This window comes from Lycorma delicatula, chromosome 3 (assembly GCF_047948215.1).
Source record: "Lycorma delicatula isolate Av1 chromosome 3, ASM4794821v1, whole genome shotgun sequence".
In the NCBI taxonomy this organism is placed as follows: domain Eukaryota; kingdom Metazoa; phylum Arthropoda; class Insecta; order Hemiptera; family Fulgoridae; genus Lycorma; species Lycorma delicatula.
This window is the reverse complement of record NC_134457.1, coordinates 169,781,555-169,806,745: the sequence shown is the minus strand read 5'-3', so window position 1 is coordinate 169,806,745 and position 25,191 is coordinate 169,781,555. Positions and strand designations below refer to the sequence as shown.

The 25,191-nt window shown below is 30.2% G+C and overlaps 1 protein-coding gene across 1 annotated transcript in view; it reads left to right on the top strand.

Annotated features, from left to right (window-relative positions):
* LOC142322191 (PX domain-containing protein kinase-like protein) overlaps window positions 1–20,747 on the top strand; it is a 50,050-nt gene extending 29,303 nt beyond the window's left edge. The window contains exons 8-11 of the mRNA XM_075360981.1: window positions 4,000–4,086; window positions 6,768–6,930; window positions 13,662–13,845; window positions 18,541–20,747. Coding sequence (XP_075217096.1) covers window positions 4,000–4,086; window positions 6,768–6,930; window positions 13,662–13,825 — 414 coding nt within the window. The 3' untranslated portion in view covers window positions 13,826–13,845; window positions 18,541–20,747. The remainder of the gene's footprint in view (window positions 1–3,999; window positions 4,087–6,767; window positions 6,931–13,661; window positions 13,846–18,540) is intronic.
* Window positions 20,748–25,191: the final 4,444 nt, after the last annotated feature.

Sequence of the window (25,191 nt, the reverse complement as noted above, 5' to 3'; positions counted from 1 at the left end):
GGCTGAGCATTGTCATAGAGAAAGACAGTGCCTGATGACAACATTCCTCTTCGCTTATTCTGAATTGCCCTTCGTAGGGCAATTCAGAATTCTTCGTTGAAGAGTCACGCAGTATAAGACTGCAGTGATGATCGTACCACGTTCCATGAATTCCACCAAGAGCTGCAGACCAGCGTAGAAACATGGCTGAAAACACAGGCGGCTCCGCTCTATGACGAGGGTATTGGAAAGTTGGTACTACGCTATGACAATGTCTAAATCAGAGTGGCGACTATGTAGAGAAATAGCGTAACTATATAAGTACTTGTTACAAATAAAAAAGTTTTTATTTTCCCTGTGGTTTTAATTTCGTGACCGATTGGACCTTGAAAAAAAATAATCCTTGTATAAAAGTAATGTGAAAGAAAAAGCAAACAATTTTATAATGTAACGAAGGTTTTATTATTCATATGTGATTAACTGTTACTTAATAGATTATTAATATATTATTTTAATAGATTATTTCTGAGGAAATGCTATTAGAATTTATGTTACATTTCCTTTGCATAAAATAAACAATGGGCCTGGTGAATAAAAATAAATAATACCTTTTACTTTGTGTTTTTCAAGTACATACTGAAGAAAATGAGAATAAAAAATAAGTATTTACTAGTGACTGTACTTGACTTGGCAGCACATTTGTGTTTTGAATGAACTATTTAGATATGAAATGAATGTATAAGGCTATTAAAGTTAGATGTTCAACTGTTTGTTAGATGATGTATACATAGGTTATCATTAAGTGAATAAAATAAAAATACATTGAAACATGTTTGAATGCATTCTATAAGTATACACTTTCTTATGTCAGTTAGTACTGATTACTTCCGGTACTACTAACTTCATCTGCCAGTACTAACTGGTCAGTACTAGTAAACCTATTGTTACCACAAAGACCAGTACTTACTTTCATGCATTACGCCTTAATTTATTTGACAAGTGCTTACTTTGTCATTTCCCTTCCTTTTAGTCACGTCTGTCTCAACATTTGCATATATATATATATATATGTGTGTGTAGTATAGTTAATATTAATATATATGTATATATTTTTTTTGTCTAAAATTAATATATATAAATAACATATCAATCACACATACTGTGTGTGTGTGTGTGTGTCCATCCAGAATGGAAACGTGTAAAACAGGGAATCCTGTTACCCCACTTAGATACCAAAACTTTTCCTGATTTGATGAAAGGAAATTTATTCCTTCAGTTTTGTTTTGTTGAGCTTATAGCTACAATTTAATTTTAATTTGTTAGTTTATTAAGAGTGCTGTATAGTGGTTTTTTTAAAATATAGATCTTAATGAGTATTTACCATTTACAAGTTTAATAGTTTATAATTATTACAGCGCTAAAATATTCTATTTCTGTGTTCATTTTAAATGCAATTTTTTTAACCTTTGTAGGATTTTATTTCATAGAAAATGTCAGTTTAAAAAAAAATGTGGCTACATGCTGAAACTTGTGAAAAAATAATTAATTTGGCAAACAAGTAAGAATTATTTCTTAGTTATTTTAAAACTTTTTTGGCCATTTTTAGATTAAAGGAATCGAAAGAAATATTACATAACATATATTTTGTTTACTTCAAAGTAAAGTGAAAATACGTTATTTAATATCTAACCAAGAAGAGCTTTTACCCAATAGCAGCCACTTAATGATAGTTGTAATTTATTACATATGAGAAATTCCAAGCCTGACTGGGATTTGAACCCAGTACCTTGAGTAGATAAAAGCCGAAATTGTTACCTCTCTGCCATGGAAATTGTCAGATAATACAGACGAAACTAGTAAAAAGGAAGTTTAGTATATATTTTAATAACCAGTTTTTCAAGATTGTCATAAAAAAGTATACACACAGTATGTCTAAAAAGTTCCCAAACTAAATTAAATAAAATTACAAATTTAAAGATAAATGAATTTACTCACATCAGCCCTCTACATAGATCCCTTCTCTAGTTGTATGCTCGTTGCAGCACCGGTAGAGCCTGTCAAATGCTCTGGAGAAATCACTTTGTGGAATCGCCTTCAACTGCTCAGTACAAGCCCTTTGAATGGCTGGAATATCATTGAAAAAGCAGCCTTTTATCTTCAACTTGAGTTTTGGGAACAGAAAATAGTCTGCTGGAGCCAAGTTGAGTGAATAGGACTGGTGGGATAAGACGGTGATTTGATTTACAGCTTAATAACATGGTAAAACTGTTGCCATGTGTACTGGGGCATTGTTGTGCAAGAGAGTCCAACTGCTCGAATCCTAGTGCTTGGGCCAGATTCGATGAATGCGGCGCATCAGGTGTTTCATTACTTCCAAATAGAATTTAGAATTCACGGTTTGACCAGTTGGGACAAATTCATGATGAATCAGGCTCTTTGAGTCGAAGAATACAATCAACATCGTTTTCTCTCTTGATTTTTGCTGGCTGACTCACCAGTTTTTGTGCTCCAGGACTCAACCAAGCAGGAGATTGACGCTTCATTTGAGGATCATTCATGAAGCACCAGCTTTCATTCCCCAGTTACAATTATTTTCAAAAAATTTGAGTTGCTATCAGCAGTTTCAACTAAGCCTTGAGCACAAGAAAGACGCACCTGATTTTGTTCTTTGGTCAAGAAGTGTGGAACGAAACAAGAGCACACCTTTTGGCAGATCATTTTTTCTGTTAAGAGTTGTGTGTACCACATTATTACCACTTTTTAGCTCTTCTGCTATGTCCCAAAAGGTAAGATGAGGTTGTTCGAGCACTTTCACAATGTTTTCTTCGTGAACAGCTGTTGATGGCCTACTGTTTCATTCATCATCCAACGAGACTCTATACCATCTTTAAACTGCTTCCACCATGTGTGTGTTGTAGTACGAGATGTGACTTCATCACTAATGCTTGCTGTATCATAGAATAAGTTTCAATGAAAGATCTTTGAAGTCAAAGAATCATTCTTCTCTGTTTCATGCTGAAAGCTTGCACAAGGTCACATGAACACAATGTACGCGATCGAGTATAACTCGCGGCTGGAGTGATGAAATTTTATACACACACTTGTTATACATCGTACTACATAGATCCTTGGTTGTCCGAGAGATGGCGCGATACTTGTATTGACTACAGAAATTTAGTTTGGGAACTTGTCATACTTACTGTGTGAGTAAACCTAATAATCAAATGCAGGTACATTCTTCTAATATATACTATTCAAAGATAGCTTAATGAAAAAAGGGATAAACTTTATCATGATTTCATTTTTGACATTAAAAATTTCACATTGAAAAGATACATATTTCAGACCAACATTTTATTCAAAACATAATTGGGAAACAGGACCAAATGCTGGATTTTAGTTTGTAATCTACACATCACATTTATATCATTGCGAGAAACATTATATAAAGCCATAAGGACTTAGTTCAAATATGGCATAATATTAATGTGGATTATTTGTAATCATATGACTGGCAATAGAAAGTTTGAGAAAATTACTGAAGTCAGTAATGTGCAATCTAGACTGAAATGACAAGAAAATCTTTAAACTCTGATTATTGTTATTTGAACTGAAGGTTTATTTAAGAGAAAAAGAGGAACTAAAAGAGAATGTTAAAATAATTTTAAAACCCTGATAGACATTCTCCATTGATCTCAAATAAAACTAAAACAGACTAATTATTGAGCAATTAAGAAAATCTGTTGCAGTACAGAAGTATAATTTAATTACCTACATGGAGGCAGATTTCTTAAATTTGATGATTTGGTGATTGAACTTTTTGATGCATTGACTGTAAAATCCTGATCCTGTATTAAACTATGTTGCACAGGCTTTTGCGTTATTATGACAATTTTTAAGCTTCAACTAACTTATTCTATTTTGATTCTTTCATATATATTTGTTAATGTTTGTGTGTAAAAAATGTGTTATATTAACTGCAGCTGAATTACTCAAAACTTATTTTTGTATTTTTTTCAGATTCGTCATCAAAAAAGACTGGTTAAAATGCAGCAAGTATTAAGTGGAGAGGGTGATCAAAAGATTGAAAGAAAGAAGAATAAAGCAGTAAGTTGATTATGATTGGATTTTGTATCAGTTAAATTTTAAAATTTAAATTATTTATTACATTTGTGCCCATACTTTAATAGAACTTTAACTAGTTAGATATCAAATTGATATTTGTGGAGCTGTGTCACAGGTGAATTTATTATTTTCTGTTCCCTCATGCTGACTGGTCAGACTTTCATCTATGTTAATTTTTTATACATTCTGTGGCTTTACAGATTATTTATTATAATGTTTTGTCGATTTCTCTGGTAGACGAATGTAATTAATATATATATATATATAATTACTTAGTTAATTATAGAGATGTATTTATCCATTCATTTCTCTTCTATTTTTGTCTATTTAAATGAAATAGGCCTGTGTTTTCACATTTGGATATAAGCTTTTCAAAAATGTAAAATGGTAACAATAAACTTAAGTCAGATATGGAGAGAAATAAATAGACTGATCTGTTCACAGATTCATTTGAATATCAACAGACTCAATTTCTTTTATAATTTATTTTTGTAACATTTTTCTGTAGCAGTTATAAATCACATATATTTTATAATCTATAGTAAAGAATTATTTCAAATTTGTATGTAATGAACAGAAAAAAAATTTATCTGAAAGCATTGAAAATTCAGTAAAAATTCTTAATTTAATAACAGTTTATATTAGGAATTTTTGTTTTTTATAATTACTTTTTTTAATATAATTACAAAAAAGATTATTTTCAGTTATCAGTGTTACATTAATGTGATGGAAAAAAATCAGTGGCTCACTTTGCTCTCTACCAATAGTTTATCATTAACGTGTGTAATTCGTAGTAAAAATATTTAAATTTTACTATTTAAATTGTACTGAAAATATATTTTAAAACATAGCTAATGATTTTTTATCAGTACAACCTGATTTTTTATCAGTACAACCTGGATCAAAGTTCTCAGGCCCACTGTGAGAAGCTCCAGAGTTGTTAGAAGTAAACCTCTCTACATGATAATACTATATTGTAATACAGTAGACTCGCGACTATCCTGTCTCCATCTTATCCAGTTCGACATAATTACGTACAATATGTACAAAATAAGTAAATAAAATTGCTTAGTTTTGAATGAAAACAACTTGTTGCAACAATTGTTGCAGATGTTATATGATAGTTGTCTGAGGTGTGGGAAGAGATACTGGGCATATTGCTTATGAGGTCATGGAAATTATTAGTAGATCATAAGGCCAGTAACAAGTGGGAAATTGTAGAAAACACCAGTGTTACAAAGAAATTACAAAAGAAAACAATGAACTTGTTTCATTGCTGTAAAATTTCCCAGGCGGCTGATTTGAAGGATATCACAGAATGGATGGAGCAGGATGAAGTTGAAGAAATAACTGGTGATGATATAGTTGTGATGGTATTAAATGAACAGACAAGTGAAGAACCTTCGAAGAAACACCCAATCTGTTACTGCACTGTGAACCTCTTAAGGTGATAGAGACCTCGCTAAAGTCACAGGAAGAAGTGACACCAGCAGAATCATGTGCTTATGTAAATAGCAAGACCTTTAAGCAAGGAAGAGAATGCAGCAGATAATGCAAACTTCAATCAAAGACTTTTAAGTTTTAAATTAAGTAAGTCGGTATGTACTGTATATTTTTATTGACATTAATACAGTACATTAAGCATTCAGATTATAGAGTATGTTTTTCATTAACATAAATTAAATTTAGAATGTTTCTGTTTTTATCTTTGCTTCATGACACAAATAATTTTTAAAAAATGCACTGTAATACAGTAATTAGTTTTTTAAAATATACTGTATCTGAAACAAGGCTATATTTTGCAGTACAGTATGTATGTATAAAGATCGTCAAACTCATGGTAAATCATTAAATTTTGAACTTTGCCAAATCTGGCTTTTTTGCTATCTGACCTGGCTGCCTGCCCTATTAGGTTGGATAGTCGTGAGTCTACTGTATTAATTACTTATAATCCATAATCAAATATATCTTATTTTCTACTTGTTCTGCTGTTCTACATTAGTGATGTACCAACTCACAATTAGGCTTGTTTGTGTACTTTCAATATAACATTATCTAAGCTTTAGTGAGTTGTCATAAATATTCTTTTAGCTTTGTGTGTAGTTAAAATTCCAAATTTTGTTTGTAGTTAAAATTCCAAATTTTGTTTGTAGTTAAAATTCCTATCAAGCCAATTTTTAATTTTTATTGCCATTTTGTAATATTATTTTTATCTAAAATTTTAAATAGATGCTGTTAAGCCTTGCTTAATTCATGGTTTTAATTTTGTACTTTATATTCATGGAATTATTTGTACACTTTTTTACCTTAATTTCATTCAGAACTTCATCCCATATCTTTTCATTCGGTGCCTGAAAAAACTTTTTTTTCATGTGACATTGAGTTTTAATATTTAAAGATGTTATGTAATAGTTAATCATTTTATTTTTGAAAAATTTCAAAATGGATCTAGCTATTGGAAACTTGATTGGCCTTAGATTTCCAAATATCTTGAGTTGTGGAATACTGTTGTACTCTATTAAGTCATAGTTATTAATTCCTGACATTAATTAATAATTATCACTAATAAAATTTATAGATTTTGTTCTGTGAAATATAATTATTCAAAACAGTATGTTTTATTGAGTTTTAATCATAGATTTCTATTTTGTATTGTTATTTAGAAGACTGTGGAAAAGAAAATTAGTGCTGATCAGACATCTCAGATTAATGGTCATGACACCAATAACTATGGCCTTACTAATAACGGAATATCACCAGAAAGATCAGATAGCCCAAACAGCACAAGCACCGCCACCTCTGCTGGAACGTTAACTCCTCCTGCTGGTAAAACTTTTCCTCGTACAGTTTACTATGATTTTTTTCACAGTGTATTTTGATTGACAAAATGATTAATTGTTCACATTTACTTTTATCCAATAAGGAATTTAGAAAGGTTCTTAATAATTCTGGATTTCATAAATTTGTTGCATAAATTAAAACTGCATCGTGCATATATAATTACCTATTAATGTTCTTTAAAGGTTAAGAAATCATGTTTAGTCATGAAGTCATGATTTGCTTTTGAATTAGATTGCTTTTCAAATTTATATATGGAAATAAAACTATGAAAAACTAAAATCATAAAAGTATACTAACTAGATACGAGGTGTTACCCAAAAGTTTGGGGAATTTGAATTTTGTGCACGAACCATTGCTGGTACGACCTGCTGCCGCTAGATGTGGCTAACAGTACTCTTTGTGAATCAGTGTTCCAACAGCTATGACTGTGAGAGGCTGCATTGTTGACTTTCGTGCGGTTGTGTAACGTTGTGTTTTACTGCTTCGGCGAAGTTCTAAATGCCAGATTTTAAAGAGCAAAGAACCTGCATCAAATTTTGCTTCATACTTAAAAAACTGGTGCAGAAACCCATCGCATGTTTGTGGAAGCATTTGGTGACAATGCTATGAGTAAAAGTAAAACTTTTTGTGGTATAAACGATTCAAAGATGGACGAACGACAGTTGATGACGATGAGCGTTCAGGAAGACCATCAATAAGCGCAATACTGGAAAACATCGCGAAAGTGTGAGAGGCCATTGTTGCAGATTGTAGACAAGCAATCCGTGATGTTTGTGCAATTATACAAATGTCATATGGGTCCGTGCAACGCATCTTGTTGGACAGCTTGAACATGAGATGCATTGCTGCAAAATTCATACCAGTTGAACAGTGAACAGAAATAAAATCGATAGCTGTCAGTAATGAATTGAAAAATTCAGCAAGATATGACCCTAACTTCATCTCCAACATCATAACCGGTGATGAGACATGGGTGTACGGGTATGACTCTGAAACTAAGCAGCAGTCGTCGCAGTGGAAGTCGCCAAGTTCATGATGATTGTTTTTTTCCACATCAAAGGCATTATCCATAAGGAATTTGTTCCTCTTGGTCAAACTGTCAATGGGATGTTCTATTGTGAAGTTTTGAAGCGGTCACGTGAAAGCATTAGGCGCAAACATTCAGATCTGTGGGGTAACAACAGCTGGGTTCTGCACCATGACAATGCGCACACATCGCTAGCCGTACGGAATTTCTTGGCTTCCAAAAAGATTGTAGTGATTCCCCACCCACCCTATACGCCTGACCTTGCCCCATACGACGTTTTTCTCTTTCTGAAAATAAAATTTCAATTGAAAGGCTGTTGTTTTAACACAATTGAGGAAATTCAGGAAGAACCACAGAACGTGCTTTGAATACTTACACCTGCAGACTTCCAGGGATGCATGGAATCATGGGAAAAACGCTGGGATCACTGTATCAATGCCCAACCGGAGACAGTGGAAATTATAAGTTATGGAGAGCTATTTTATTTTTTGGTAAAATTCCCCAAACTTTTGGGTAGCACTTCGTATAGTGTAATTATAAAATTATAATTAGTTGCTAATATCATTACTCAAATTTATTCAGTATTAATTTCAGTTAAGGGAACTTGTTTATATAAATAGTATTTTCTGCTTAAAAACATGATCTTTTTTATATTTGCGTTATAGCTGTCAATATTATTTTTATTCTTAGCTTTTTAAGATCTATACATAATAAATATATAAAGGTTTAATAAATCCTGAAAGGCCTTTTTTTTTGGGATGCTCATAGACTTTCAGCAGATTAACCTTAAAATCTTTAGCTTAAATTGTTGCCCTTTGAAAGAGGATTTCAGTTTAAGAGATTTAAAAAATATATTGAAGCCCACGACAGGTAAGTAGAGGATGGCTTATGTTGTATATGATTGGGTTCGTTCATTCAAAAGTGGATGAAGAAACGTGCATGACGAAGAAAGTAGTGGCTGTCCATCTGTGGTCAATCATGAACTGGTTCAAAAGATTGATGTCAAATTGCGTGAAAAATCGACGATTTACCATCTTGGAGCTTTCTGTTGAATTCCCGCAAATTTCTAGAACTGTTTTGTTCGAGATTTTGTGATGGAAAAGTTAGGCTACCATAACTTCCATAAGTAAGGAACAGGTGGGAGATTTTTTGGCAGCTGGAATTTCTAAGTTAGTGACAAGGTATGATAAGTGCCTAAATTTAAATTGTAATTATGTTGTAAAGTAGAGGAAAGATGTAGTTGTAAGATATATATAATAAAATGTATTATTTACCTACAACTGTGTTTTATTTATAACCAACTGGAGGTGGTTACTTTCCAAATGGCCCTCGTATGTAAACAAAATATATTTCAAACTAAATTTCATAGCTGGTTGCAAACATATAAAGAAATGAACTTTTTTGATGTTGTCAACACAAAAGCAAAATAATCTTTCTTATTATATATAAAATTATTAGTCATTAGTCATTATTGTTGTTCGCAGGGTCTCAAATCTGAGCCCATAAGGTAAATTATTTGTTTTAAAAGTATGATTCACAGACTAGCTCACTCGGATGTAAGAGCACTCTCATTGACATAGTCGTAGACAAAATAAAAACAAGATAAACAAAAGAGAAAATACATCATGTTAATATATATAAACAAAAGACTTTCAGAAAGATTTAAAAAAAACTTTCTCTGCTTACATTGTGAGCTTTAGAACAATAAACTATTACACACAAAAAACAATCATCAAATAAGTATAGAGCCCTTTATTATAAGGGAATGTATAAACTGAACAACTTCAACTGTATAGTGTTCTCCATTTGTTAAATTGGACACAGATTCAAACATAAATGTGGTAAAAAATGAAATTCCTGGATAGGAATACAGGGTCATACGTGCCTCTTTTTTTTTTGCAACTTAAGCTGTATTTCTATTTGGAAGACAGCATTGACACAAATTCTGTGTTTTGGATGGCATGTTTAATACTGATTATTTGTAATTGAAGTTTTCTTCATGGGTTTGCTATCCTGTTTCTCTTGCTTTTGTTCCAAATGGGGAATTAAGTTAATTCCCCATTTTATATGGGGAATTAACTTAATGTTCCTGGAAATAGTCTGATCTGCCTTTAATAATCTGTTTCAGCTATTTGCAGGGTTTCAGTAAGAATCTAAAGGTTTCTCTTGTTAATGTACTGTTCTTTAAGTGCCCACATTAGTAAGTTCTATGATTTAGTTGAAGGAGTTTTAACACAATACTAATTAATCTTTAAGTCATAACTTAAACATGTCTCAAAGATATGAAGACATCCATAACTCAAGACTATTTTGCCAAAGAACTTCAAAGATGTTTTTATTAAATGGATATAATTTGTTTAGGAATATTTGTGATTGTAAGAGATGGTAGAGATTGCTATGTTTTAAATTCAACTTAGGGCAACAGTTATTTATTCTCAATTATATTGCTTATGGTCTGAATTTATGTTGTTTTTTCCATATTGTTTAATCAAATTAAAAAAAATTATCTGTTTTGTTACTAATCACTAAAAATTGGTTTTACATCAGATCTTGAGGGTCCTCTTAGTCTAATCCTGAATGATTCGTATTAATTTTGAGGGTGATATCAGGCAAATCATGCTTGGTGAATCATGAGTAGTTTCATGTGTCTGGTTTGACTGCTAGTATTCAGTTTTTTGCATTTATGAAAGTATAAATAGAAATGAAATTAAATAGTGATGAATTTCTACATGATTTGCATTTCATTGTTTGGAATTCTACTTTATTATGAAATGTTATATGGATCCTGCTAGATCTAGATCTATATAGTGTTATGGCCAGTAAGAGTTAGAAAGAATTTTCCTTGAGCGACTTTGGCGATGTGTGGGGCCAGAGGTTCAGCTTGAGCAGTTCGGGTTCAAAGAGGGCCACTTGACGACCTCCAACTAGTTCGACTGGTGGGTAGGCTTGTCGGAAGCTTCAACAGGAAAGTGGTGACTAGCCGTTTTCTTGTATGTGGCTAAAACCTTTGATAAAGTTTGGCATGACAGCCTACTATATAAACTTGCTTATACAATGGTCCCTGGCTGCCACATCAAGCTAATATGTTCTTACCTACTGGGAAGACAGTTTGCAGTATATGTTGGGGGATCCTTATCAACTACCAGTGTGTTAACTGCTGGGGTTCTGCAAGGAGCAGTCCTTTCGCCAATTCTGTACACTGCATGTACAAACAATATGTCATTGTAGGAAAGTGACAACACCTCTTTATACACTGATGATACAGCATGTTACTACATATCCCGAAATGCCACTCCAGTGGCAGCTGGATTTACTGGAGCCGGATTTTTGTGTCCATGCTATTCACATGCAACGTTCTCCAACCAGACTGTTGGAAATCTCAGGGGAAAAATACACTTTGAGACAAAAGTTAAGTATCTGCTAGTGGTCCTGGATAAACGGCTTACCTTTGGGGAACATGTAAAATATGTGACGTAGAGGGCAAAGGCCATCAGGGCTTCCCTATATCCAGTCCTTAATCAAGCCAAACTCATTTTGCTGGTGACTAAGATATATACTGACTCTGTCTTGCAAATTCTGACATATACCTACCCAGCATGGGAGGAGGCTGTGTAGTGCTTCATGTTCCAGAAAAAGCTGGAGGTCGTCCAAAACGTGGCACTGTGGATGATTTTCAGAGCACCAATGTTTGTCAGAAATGCCACTCTTTGCTACGAAATGGACATAAAAACTGTCAGAAGTGGGTTTAGTACAAGCACATGGACTGTTCAGGAGAGTGGCTGTGTCCGAGCACAGCCGTGTCACGTACATCTGCCAAGAGGACCCTACGCCGCATGGTGTGAGGAAAAGGCCTCACGCCATGTCAGATAAACCACCATGAAAAAGTGGGACAAGGGTTTGTGTTTGATAAACCAGAACAGGAGTCTACATCAAGTGAGCTAACACTGAACTCCCAGAAATGGTTGCGGGCCTTTAAAAAAAGAAGGTTATTAAAAAGGGATGTCCGTATAAAGTTTTTATATTGCACATAAAGCTGTTACAGTTCATAAATGTATGGACATACGGTTGTTTTTTTTACCAAAATTAAATCAATTTTATTTACCCCACTCCAGTATCATACAATACTACAGAAAGAGAAAGTATAATATAACACCCTAACTAGAGCTTAACGAATAATTAAACATTTAATTGTATTTTATTCAAATTAAATGTAAAATAAATACTTGAACCAATATTAATTTAATGTACCCCCATTATAATATCCTACAATAGTTTAGATAAAATTTAATGTCCTAATGAGTACTTAATAATAATTGAACAATTAATAATTGAATGGTTTTCTTGTATTATGCTCTGCAGGTGTCCTTAACAGGAAATAGATAAGATGCTGCTCTCTGGCCGGACCCTTTTTATTATCTACGGTCAAGTTAGTGGAAGTCTTCAGTTGGATAAACAAAATAAAATATCTTTAAACATTTTATTCAAAATCCATTGACTTGGTATTATGTTGATCCCATCCTAATTTAATATTCTTTATTACTAAAGGAAATATATCTTACCTGACCAGTGTTAACTACTAGTAAGTAGAACACTTAATTATTCAAAATAATAATTAAATAAATTGTTGTTTACTTTCAACTTTTATTGAAAACATCTGAATCTAAGCCCATATCATCCTAATTAATATTTTTCAACATTATTAGGGTTTTTCTTGCGCACGTGCGAGCGGGAATGTTAAGAGCAATTTTGCCGTGCTTCCTAAAAATTAAATTTTATAAAAATTTAATATGTAGGTAGGTTGAAACATGACAGGTTTGTCATATTGTCCTTAACGAGATCTGTTATATCTTTCTTGCATTATAGAAAATGCCTTTTATTATGTCTGTTTCAGGTAAACTAGCACAATGATGGTGGCCACGCAATCCCTTCCAAACCCTTCCCGGACACATGTGTGTCTTGAAGCTTCCTCCAAACACTAGGGCCTACACAGAAGGAAAATTCCTGTTAAGACTGAAATGCGGTAGCACTGAAAGAACTTCAGAGGACGGATTGAAGGGGAATATTGCTGGGAGTACAAACCATATACACACTTTCCCTGTATCAGCCCCAGTCAATTATTTCTCATTGGTTTAAAGGACCTGAACGCAAATACCAAATCCATCCGTAAATAAAATAAAACAAATAAAATTTATAACTGCCACTAAACAAAATAACCCACCAGATAAAATAAAAAGACACAGCAACAAGGGACATTTGTCCAGGTTCTGCAGTTAGTAGGTAGAAAACAAACTTCCGCTATCCTTGCGTTCTGTTCTGTTCCGACCAGTAAGATTGAACCATAAGTGCACCTATTATAATAGTGTAATGGGCTAACTATCCTGGAGTTAGTTGTAATCGGGATACATCTGTTATGAAGATGTATGTTTATCTGTGATTAAACATTTAAAACATCAGCGGAGAAATGCTAAGATTAAGTTATGTATTCTTTTTTTAATTGGTGATTGGAGACATTTAAGTTATGGATGCACAGAAGGATAAAAAAAAGATTGAACACTTTTTGCTAAGTTGTAAACAGGTAAAGCTGCTACCAGAGATTAAACTACTGGTTGCTTCATTAATTTTTTATGAGACATTTTATTTATTGGAACTATATTTTTATTTCTTTAAATTTAATTTTTTATTGTTTTAGTTGTCCCACCTCCACCCATTGCACCTTCATTCACATTGTCATCACCAGTTGAGACAGCAGTAGACCAAGAAGGAGCTGTTGTGGATGATAAAAGAAGTGCTTTACTGGGATCAATTTGTAATTTTGATAAATCAACACTTCGAAGAACCAAAAAAACCTCATAGTTACCTAATTTTATTACGAGGTAATTTGACATGTTATTGTCTTGAATTATACTTTTTTTTTTCATTGAATTAATATTTTTCTTAAAAATTTTTTATTCTATGAATTTTTTGTATACCACCTTTATCATATAAAATAAGATATAAGCCTTCAAAACAGTAAATAGATAAATTAAATTTACCATATTAATTCATTATTAATGCATTTATATATGTTTTTTTTTTTTAAATTTCAAATGATTCATTAACATATTGACTGACCACTGTGTTAATAACATTATTAAATTTATAAAATTTTTACCCCTATATACCATCACCCCCAAAACTCACTGGGCTATCAAAATTACATAAAATAAATAATCTTATAAGACCTTTAATAAATTTTTAACCTTTAACAAAACCTGTATATTTTGTAGTTAAACTACATAGAATAAAAATAAATTTTGCCTGTAAATATAACTTAAAAATTGGTTACTAAGTCATAAATAAATTAAATTCTATTAAAGTAAATTATGACACAAAAACAGTTAGTTTTGATATCACTAACATGTACTTTAATATACTAATTGACAAGACAGTAGAAATAATAAAAAGTAGATTAAATGAAACCCTGGAATACACCTTGCATTAATAACTATTTATGAAACATTTGTCTTCAAAATTAGTTTGAGTATGAGAAAACGTCTTTAAAAACAAGTGGGATTGCTTACTATTATATTTATACAAGAATTTGAAAGTAATTTGATCGATGGCATATTAAATAAATATTATTGTGGATAAGATATGTAGATGATATTTTAGGCATATAAATAATAAATATTTGACCATTTTTAAACTTGATAATTACAATAAGAATTTAAATTTTCATAAAAAATATAAAATAACTGAAAAATACATTTTTTAGATATTGAAATCAAAATAAACATAGCGTATGTAGAAACATCAGTTTATAAAAAACCCACATCAAATAATATTACAATATATTTAAATTCTAACCGCCCAAGGTCATAAAAGATTAATACATATTAAAACATATTTAAAGATATTCATCTTACAAAAAACAATAAAAAATATATGAAATAAAATAAAGAACCAATTAATAGTTGTGATGATGAAATTAAGAAAAAAATTAGAAGATAAAATACCAAGATAATTAATTATACTAAAATACAATAACAAACAAAGATTAATAATAATAGTTTTTACCTAAAATACAATTACACAAATAAAATAATAGAAAAAATTATTAATGTATATGATAAAAAAATTATAAAAAAGCATATAAACCAAAATAATCACATTACAAAATATTTAAAAAATATCAATCATAAAAATAAGAGAAAAAATTAAGAGGAGTATATAAAATTAAGTGTAATGAATGCAATGATATTTATGCTTGTAAAACAAATAGATCATTTAAAAAAAGATTTATAGGACATTACACAGCATACAAAAATAAAAAAAAGAGGTAAATCTAATGTAGCTGATCGTTTGTTAGAATACAAAGATATTTTTTTTCAACTTTTATGACTATATAGGATCACTTTATCATTATCCAAGTCTCTGTAGGGACTGTTTCGGCCTTACAACCTCCCAATACGTTTTCATACATTCTGATCTTCATGCCCTTTCTGCTGTTGAAAATGTCTGTGTTGTAATTTCTTTACGAGTGTGAAATGAGTATTTTTGTTGTCCTTGATTTTTTCATTTAATTTTGTTTTTTCTGTGATGTCTTCTGGTATAAGCCAATTTCCTTCAGATCCTCTCTTATTTCTCTGATCCATCTGCATCTTGTCTGTGTTTTTCGAGTCAAGTTTGTACTGTATCAGCTGTTACAGAAGTCTCTAATTTTGCAACTTCATGATGTGTCCAAAGAATCTTAATCTCCTTTTACACATGGTATCGGAGATTGGATCTAACTCTTGTATACAACTTTGTTGGGCACGACCCATCATTTTCCATCTTTCTGGTACTTTTTGTTGTTGCAGGTTCTTCTGATTTTCAGTCTTTGATTGTTCATTCAGGTGGGAGAGTGTTTTTGCTGCTTATGTGTTTTCCAGTTTTGTAACTGTGTTGTAGTGTCTTGTTGAATTTATGGGTAGACATGTTTTACTGTAGATGTACCAGGTTAATTTATGTGGCTTAGCTAGTTTTTGTTTGGTTGAGGTTTTTTCATTTAGGTTGTTTATTATTTTTCTGAGGTATTTAAATTGGGTACGGTTTTGACTTTATTACCATATATGTTTACGTCTTTTAATTATGTTGGTTTTTGGGGCATAATTTCTGTCTTTTCAAATGTTATTTTGAGGCCAATTTTATTTGCAGCATTTTGAAGTTCTTAGTATCTGTGTTTTAGCTTCATCGATATTGTTTGGTAGCAGTGCCAAGTGTTGTTTTTGGTAGGAGTGAGATTCCCCTGTAGTTTGTTAGGGTCCATTTTGTGTAGCAGGTGGATGAGGACTGTTGTCTAGTGTTCTGGTAGTTTTTCTTTGATCCAGGTGTTGAGAAGCTGTTGATGAAGGGCGATTTTTGCTGGTCTTCCTGCATGTTTCAAGATCTATACAAAGGTCTGTTCTTCTCCCGCCACTTTATAATTCTTTATCTTGCTCAGGAATTGGTAGACTTTTATTGTGGGAGGGTTGAGGTTTTCAGGTGGTATTGTTATTAGGGTGCTGATGTTGAAGTTCAGGAGTTCTCTTAGTTCTTCACAATTGTGGGAGTCTCTAGACTGAGTTTGTTGAATTCTGTTGATTTCAGTGTGTCTTTATGGTATTGTCTTTTTATTCTCCTTAGGATTTGGGTGTTTTTTTCCTTTATTTTACTAGATTTTGGAAGGATGTTTCTGATTGGTGTAACAGCCACGTTTGATGTCTCTTCTCCACTGTTTCATTATACTTGCTGTTCCACCATTGATATTCTTTATGGAGTTTTATTGGGGCCAATTCTGTGATTTGTTTAAGGTTGTTGACTACGTCTTCGAGTTTATCCATGGTTGTTATTTTTTCGGTTGCTTTTTGGTGATCTTCAATTTTGATTAATTAAAAGGGATCTATTTTTCTTTTAGTTTTAGGGGCTTGGTTTTGTTGATTCCTTTGAGGAGTGAATTTAATCTTATTTTTAACTATGTAGTGATCTGAGCCTGTGTCTACTCCTTGGAGGATTTTACATTGTAGATCTCTTTGTGGTGGTGTTTGTTGATGAAGACATAATGCAGTTGCCATTCTCCTTAAGTATAGTTGTTTCCAGGTATTGAGGTTTTCTCTTGAAATATATGGATTTTGAGATTAGGTTGCAGTTTCTCCAGAGATCTATGACTGTCATCTGTTTTCATATGTTCTCTTTTGGACAGGCCATTTTCCAATGATTTCGCAGTCGTCTTTCTCTGCCTAATTTGGCATTAAAGTCTCCGATTAGTTATTTAACTTGATTTTTGGAGATGTTATTTATGGTCTGGTCGAGTAGGTCCCAGAACTTTTATGTTTCTTTATGATCTTTTGGAGATTTTTTTTATTATTAGTGGGCGAGTGGGTATTTATTTTGGTGTAGATTTTATTAGGTACTTTTAGGGTGAGTGTTGAGATTCTCTTGGGGATTGTGATTGGAATTATTATACACAGTTTATTATTTTGAGGCTGACCAAAAAGCCTGTTCCAAACTGTGTTATTACTAATATAGTAAACATATTATGCAGTAAACATAATATTACTGATAAAAAAATTATAAATAGTGTTTATGATAAGAAAATGAATACGCTTAAAAAATATAAGTATAAACAAAAATGAAAAAATTATGAACCACTAGATCACGTTCATATATGATGATTTAATTTAAAACATAATAAAATTGCAATCTATTAGTTGGAAATAATAATAATAGTTGGAACAAAGGAAAATATACTACATTTTAAACATTATATCATTCCAGTACTGGACAGCAAAATTTAGTTATGTGTTCATACTATTTAAAATTTTTAAAACCAGAGATATATTTTTAGAAAAGATATATAAATAAATGTAAACTTAAAACGTTTGTTCCTATGTATCTTTACAATAATTTTTTTTAAAGGTTTTTTTTTAAATATGTGTTAATATATATTAAATTATAATTTGTATAATTGTATGAAATAATTAAATTCTTATTTTAAATTCTTTATTTAAAAAAAGTTCTCATTTCAGGCCTACAGACTTGATATCTGCTACTAATTTATTTATTACAGAAATTACAATAAAAAATTCTATGTATGCTCTTTCAAACTACAGAAATCTGTAAGAGCAAAATCAAAATTTACATTTTAGAAAAGTCTATTAAAGCACTATTGCATGGTATTGAATTGTGAGATTTATTGAGCGATAATTATGTGGAAGAGATAAATATGCTGTCAAAAATTTGTGAAATTTATATTCTATCTAGAGTGGTATCATTTCCTTGGTATTTAAAGTGAAGAAATTCTTGGTTGAGATTCTTAGAATCTGTAGTAAAGATGAGTATCATTGTTGCTGAATTCTTTGCTGAGATAATAGCACAAGATTTTACTACAAAAGTGCTTAGCTAAAGTGTTTAATATGAGTTCACATTGATTGCAGTACTATCTGATTCAAATTAAAAAACAAAAAAACAACAACTTTGTATCCTAATTTTTTATTAGATATATGAAGTTAATTACAAATAATTGTTTTGGTAAGTATTGCTGAATATGATTTTTTCCGATTTTTGTTTAGGTAGATGCTTGTGCAGTCTATAGTGTTGGCTACATTGTGCATTTTCTACAGTATCGAATTGTGGGGTGAATCTTTTATATTGATGTAGCCTAATCAAATCTTCTGTTTTTAAATATTTTTATTAAATTTTATATTATATTAATCAAGATGCTGTTATTGTAATTAATAAATATTATTTATTCCATTTGTAGTTGATATCATTCATTGTTATTTTTCAAACTGGTTGCTTGTATTTGTAGAATTTGGATGTATTACTTTAAGATTCAGTTTTTAAAACCATTAGTAATTTGTCCATCTAAACAGTAAATACAACGAATATATTTTTACTATACCGGTTTATTTTGTATTTATTTTTACAGCTCTTCCATCATTTCATTTTTTAATTAGTTCTTAATTTTAAAAATTGCATATTTATTATGAACTTCGTAGAAAAGTTGGCAAAATAACATTACTTTTTTGTTAGTTCTTTATCTTTCCATATTCTTGATGCTCATGTAAGTTTTAAAATTCACTCTTTGTTAAAAAAGAGCTGTTTGTAGAAGTACCTCCAAAAGCATGTTATTCACAACAACAAAAAACAATGAATATATTGGTAAGAATTTATTGTATTTTACTGCTTAGGTGGATTTTTTTTTAATATTATTAAATTATGAACCAGTGGTGGTATTATACACTATAAGTATAACAAAATCATATATACAATATATTATAACAATATACTAATAATATATAAACCATTGTGCTCTTAGTGTTCAGTGTAGCAGCAGTTGTTTGGTGTTCCTAGGTTTCATAAATAATTTTGCTGTAATTGAACATGACCATAGTTTGGAAATTAAAGAATAATAAATTGAAAACATCTTGTTAAAAGTGAAATGTTGCATTCGTTTGTTATGTGTTTTCAAATTATAAGTAAAGTAAAATTTATAACGATAGAGGAATTTGCTTAGAAATCTTTAAGATTATCAGTCTTTGTTGATACATTGGTTGAAGGATAGATATTTTATATGTATATTCTTTGATGTGTTTGAATTTAAAAATAGGAACATCAAATTCAGTTAATAATAAGGGTTTTTTTAAAAATAAATTTTCATTTAGATTATTTTTCATATAAGATTTAATCATCAACGTTAGAAAAATATAATCTTTGTTTCATTTATAAAATCATTTTATCAGTAAAATATAGTGTTTTGTATAATTTGTTAGGTTTTTAACATTAGTGAACTAACCTTAGATTGTGTAACATTCATGTATTTTATTTTTATATTTATAGTGAATGCATTTATTATATCATTATAGGCTGGGGATACATTGACATAATTAATATCTGATGAAAAGAGTGCAACTTGAGTTGCAAAATTAAATTAATTTAAATTAAACCTTTTTATAAACAAATGTATATCGTCTTATCTATGAGATACATGTTCATTCACATATTTCTTGTTAACTTGTATAAGTACATTATACAATTATAGAAGCGTATATGTATTTAATGTATGTAGAAGCATATATGCACTCATGCAATGGATTGAATTTTAATGCAACACTACTGCTGCTGTTTTAAAATTAAATGGGTAAAATATTATTGTAATTTTTTGTAAATTTAGTTAGCTGTCTTAGAAATTGAATGTAAAAAAAAAATTTGTATCCATTGTCACAGACATTACCTGTATGTTCACATGTCCCCCCAAACTTATGGTGTGTTGATAAGGCTGGGTATTTGAAATATATGGTCTATTCAGAATCGGTGCTCTTATTTGATGATTATATTATTTATTGTAAATATTTAATTATTTTATCTTGTGTATCATAAAAGCTTCTACTGTTAAAATTAATTTTAGGTTATAGTTTTGTTGTTACTTGTTAAATAATATTATATTTATATAAAATTACTAGCTGGTCAGGGCTTGCTTCGCTTGCCTGATCGTCTAGCCAGGTGGTTGCGCCTTCTGTACCCCTGATGCGTTAGTTATCCTCATGGTTGTGAGAGTATTAAATACTTTACAGATATTCATTAAAGAAAAAAAAATAAGTGAGTCATTTTACTTCATTATATCTCTGTTGCCATGGTGACAGAACTATAATGAAGTAAAAGTATTAATTTTTTTTAATGAATATCTTAACGTTACTCTTATCTTAGCTCCCAAGAGGGCTAGGGCCTCGATCTGTGGCTTAAAACCTTTCCTGGGGTAACAAATGTATCCTGAAAATTTGAAAGTGGTTGGTCAATCAGTTGTTTCTTGCGTGATGCTGTTGTAAACAAACAAACAAACTTTTGCATTTATATAAAAGATGCATCTGAAATGTAATAATTAATGTATCTTCATGTATGTTATGCGGCTGCATCTTCCAGTTTTACAGCTTTTTAGGTACTGTTTATTTTATGTTCTGTTATTAGGTGTGTAATTCTTTGAGCTTTTTCTATAGCTGGTAAATATTCATCTTTTCAGAAAACTGATACTTTTCATCAGGTTATATAGTGATCAGCATACTGCACCGAAACATCTAAAGCAGCTGATTTTTGTCCCTATTCCTTCTAAGAATTTGACATATTTTTCACCTGTCATCTCATTCAACTCATTTTCCTTAAAATGCATATCATAAAAATAAAGTTATTACTGTAAAAATGTTTTGGATTTTTATCTGTTAAAGGTTAAAAAGCTGATGGTTGTATGCACTCTCCGTATTTCATTTTTTCCTAATTCACAACATTATATTTTACTGTAACATACAATAAAACATGTTTGTATTAGCAACATATTCTGACAGTCTTGTTCTGTTGTTTTGTACGTTACTTACTTCAGTGTAAGTGAAAAACTACAATAAATATTGTGCTAGATTTTATGTGCCTTCCTGAAAAAGGGTAAAAAAGGTGCTTCCCTTATTTTTCTTATTATATTTTTACATGTCAATCCATTGGGTAATTTATTTATTTCCTACCTTTTTAGCAATCTTGGCTCTAATCCATTAAACATAGATTAATGTCCACTTCATTATTCTTTTTCTAGTTGAATTCATTGCCTGTAATTTATAAAAGAGGAAGTGTATTATTTAACATATCCGCTTAAAAATTTTCAGAACTCTTTAGTCTCTCGATTCATGTAAGGCCCAGAGAACTTTTCCTGCTAAAGGCTTTAGTTATTTTATTATAATTATATGACAAAATAAGTACAAAACTAAAGAAATTTGTTAATCTAGTGCTAAATTTGTGTTAAAATAGCTTTCTTGTTTTCACAGAATAAAACTATTGAGCTTTACAATAATATATTTGTGTGGTTATTTATTTAAAATTTATTAAAATATAAAATTATATCAGTTAATATAATTAAGTATTAAATATTATTTTAAATATTTTTAATGTTAATTTACTGTGTTTATGATCGTGGATGGGTGTTTTTGTGTTGCTGGGAACACATTATATGCATTTCTAGTTCTAATCCACAGACTCTTCTGTTGTAACAACATTCTTCAAGTATTTTAAGCACTATTCTGTTAGTCTTCTACTGCCAGCTCTGTTTTTCATAATCAAATTTCCTTCTCCCTTTGTTCTGTGGGTTTTTAAGAGCACATCTGCTTGAACTATTGTAGTCTTTGTTAATTTGGATATCAAATTTTACTGTATAATCCACCATTCAGTTGTACATGTTCACTTGTTCTAACTACTTTTTCTTTTGTCTCTGACTTGCCCTTAATGCTATCTTTGTTAACTAATCGGTAAACATCACACTAAAAATCTCTGTTATAAAACTATCTTATATCATTGCAGAATTTTCATTCTCATCTTCACTTTCAACCAAAACTTATCTAGTTTTTTGTATTTTTGGGATGTTTTAGCAGTTCACATTCCGGTTTTTATTTGCATATATAATTTCATTAGAGTAAACTATCGAGATATCTGATTGAAGGATTATTTATCTCCAAGAATTTCACAAGATAACATCTTATAATTTCACCTTCATTTTTGGGCTGCTGGGGTAGTTGGCATATGCTGAAGATAATCTTTATTTAGTGGTTTTAAGATAAGACCCTTATGCAACTTATGCCATTGACTTTTACTGATATGTCAACATTTGTTTTCTTTTCTTGCAGTTGCTGCAATCAGTGCTATGGTTATTCCATCATCTTCTGAAACTTTCACATATTCATTTAGCTGTAACATGATTAAATGATATAGGTTGCATCATTGTCACTTGCAGCAGGAAGATGATAAGCGTTAAGTGTTGCAGTAAAAACTGTAAAAACTTGATTTAATAAATATATCCAATTGTTTGGCTTACTTCACATCCTAAGACATGAAGATAGTCTGAAGTTCCTCTACATTCTGAAGAGCCTTTTAGAACTTTGTAAATTTGCTAATTATACTACTAGTTACTCAATGGCCAAATATTCATTAATAATAACATGGAAGTATCATGAATAGCAAGCTTTAATTACAGTTGAGAGTTGTGCAGGAAAGGATATTACAGTTATCCAGTTACCTTATATAGGGTACCTATTACATTTTATTGCACTTAAAGTATTTTCAAGATATTTAATAGTTAGTACACATGCTTACCCAGTTACTAAAAATCTTTATTTTCAATAATGATGTAAGATAATGCAAATTTTTCTTGGAAAAATTAAATCTAGGATCAGTTGAAAGAATATTATGTTAATGAATATGGAGATTTATATAAATTTATGAACATTTGATTGAACATCAAGAGATACAAACTTGTTAGTTTGATTTTTTATGGAAGTGAAATGTCTGTTTTCTAGTATATTTAGGCTGCAACCTATTTTCATGTTTTGACAATTGGACAACTTACATGCGCGTATTAACACAAATTATATTTATAGATTTTTTACAAAATCGTGACAATATTCTACACACACATGCGTGCGCACCCACTCACCCACGCATACACACACACATCAGTTCCATAAAAACAACTGTAAAACCTCTAAATAATTCTACAGATTTTATGTCTTATTTCACTGATTTGTCTGAATTTTTTATGTTTTCCATGTTAATTTTTTACTCAGAACAGATATGTTAAAGATAAATTTGTAATTTTTTTTTATTTCTGTTTTATTTTTTATATATGTATATTGAATATATCCATTTGTTAAGAAAATTTGTATTAATATTTGCTGTAATTTTTATCAATATAAATATGTACAACATGTTATTTTTTTGTTTAATGCTGGTTTCAGTAAGTTTTTAATGACTCACTATTGAACTCTTGTAATTATGTAGTTACATGCTGTAAGTATTTTTATATTAAGTTAATTTTGCATTTAGACTCAATTCAGTTTATGAATATCCCTGTTGAATTCATTAAATTTTCTGAACAGTGTACTTTTATATTGCTTTGAGGTGCAAGTTGTCTTTTTTCTTTAAAAGTAATTAGTAATAAAAATACTGTTTTCTATAACAAATGTGTACTTTAATTCATTGGTGAACTTTTAAATGTAAAAATCAGTTCTGTATGTAAATTTGTGATGTATGTACTGTATATATATATATATATATATATATATATTTAGTTTAGTAAAATATTATTTATTTGTTCATATTGCTGCAAAATTTATAAAGTTTATAAGTTGTATAACTTTTATCTTATCACAATAATACAATCTTATTTATTTGAATCATTAAACAATAAAAACACTCTAAATGATTGAAGTTCCTTATCATGTGTGCAATGTAATTTCATCTTTAAACTGGCCAAAGAGGCTTTTCTTCTATTTCGGTGTATATTTGGTGTATAATCCCTTTGAACTTAGTTTTTAACAAATATTAGAGTTATTTTATTCATAGTTCACAGATGACTGATGTATCGTTCTTTTAATACTTATATATTTCTTTATTAATTTGTTAAATATTTTTAGTCTATATTTTTTGTGGCATTAATTTGTTTTAAAATATTAGTTGGAATCTTGTTAAAATTATACGATTAATTTTATATAATTTATATTATAGTTAGCCGTTCATGTTATTATTATTGTTATTGTTATTATTGTTAATTTTATTGTAAATTCTACAAGTGCCAATGATTAGTAAATTAAGCTATAATAATTATTAAATTAAAAATTTAACCTTTGTCATAATAAAATCACAATATGGAAATTTAAACCAACTTGTATTAGCACAGCCATCTCGTTATATGAGTAGGGTTGTTTTTTGTTTTTTTTTAAATGAGGTTTTTATTCCCAAATTATTTGCAACATACAGTTTTATTTTTTATAATCCAATTCATTGATAAAATAGGTAAATTTAATTAACTCTTTTATAAATTATACACCGTATGGGATTTATAGCATGTCAACAGATTATTGATGTTGTTTATACTTTCTGAATCCTAATCATGATCTTAAATTTACATTTGAATTAGCTTATCTCTTGTCCTTCAGATCACACTGTAATTAGGTCATAATTTTTCCAACAAATAAGTTACAGTATTAAGTGTAGATTCACATTAATATAAAATATTTTATTTTTATTTATGACTTGAAAGTATTGATTAAAAAAGTAGAAAACAAAATAACAATAAGCAGGTAACTGTGATAATTAATCTAACAAAAATTGAAATGTAGACAAATTTGCTACTTTTTTGTGGTTTATTACAGATTTACAATTTATAACAGATAGCTTTAAAAATATTTCAGAAA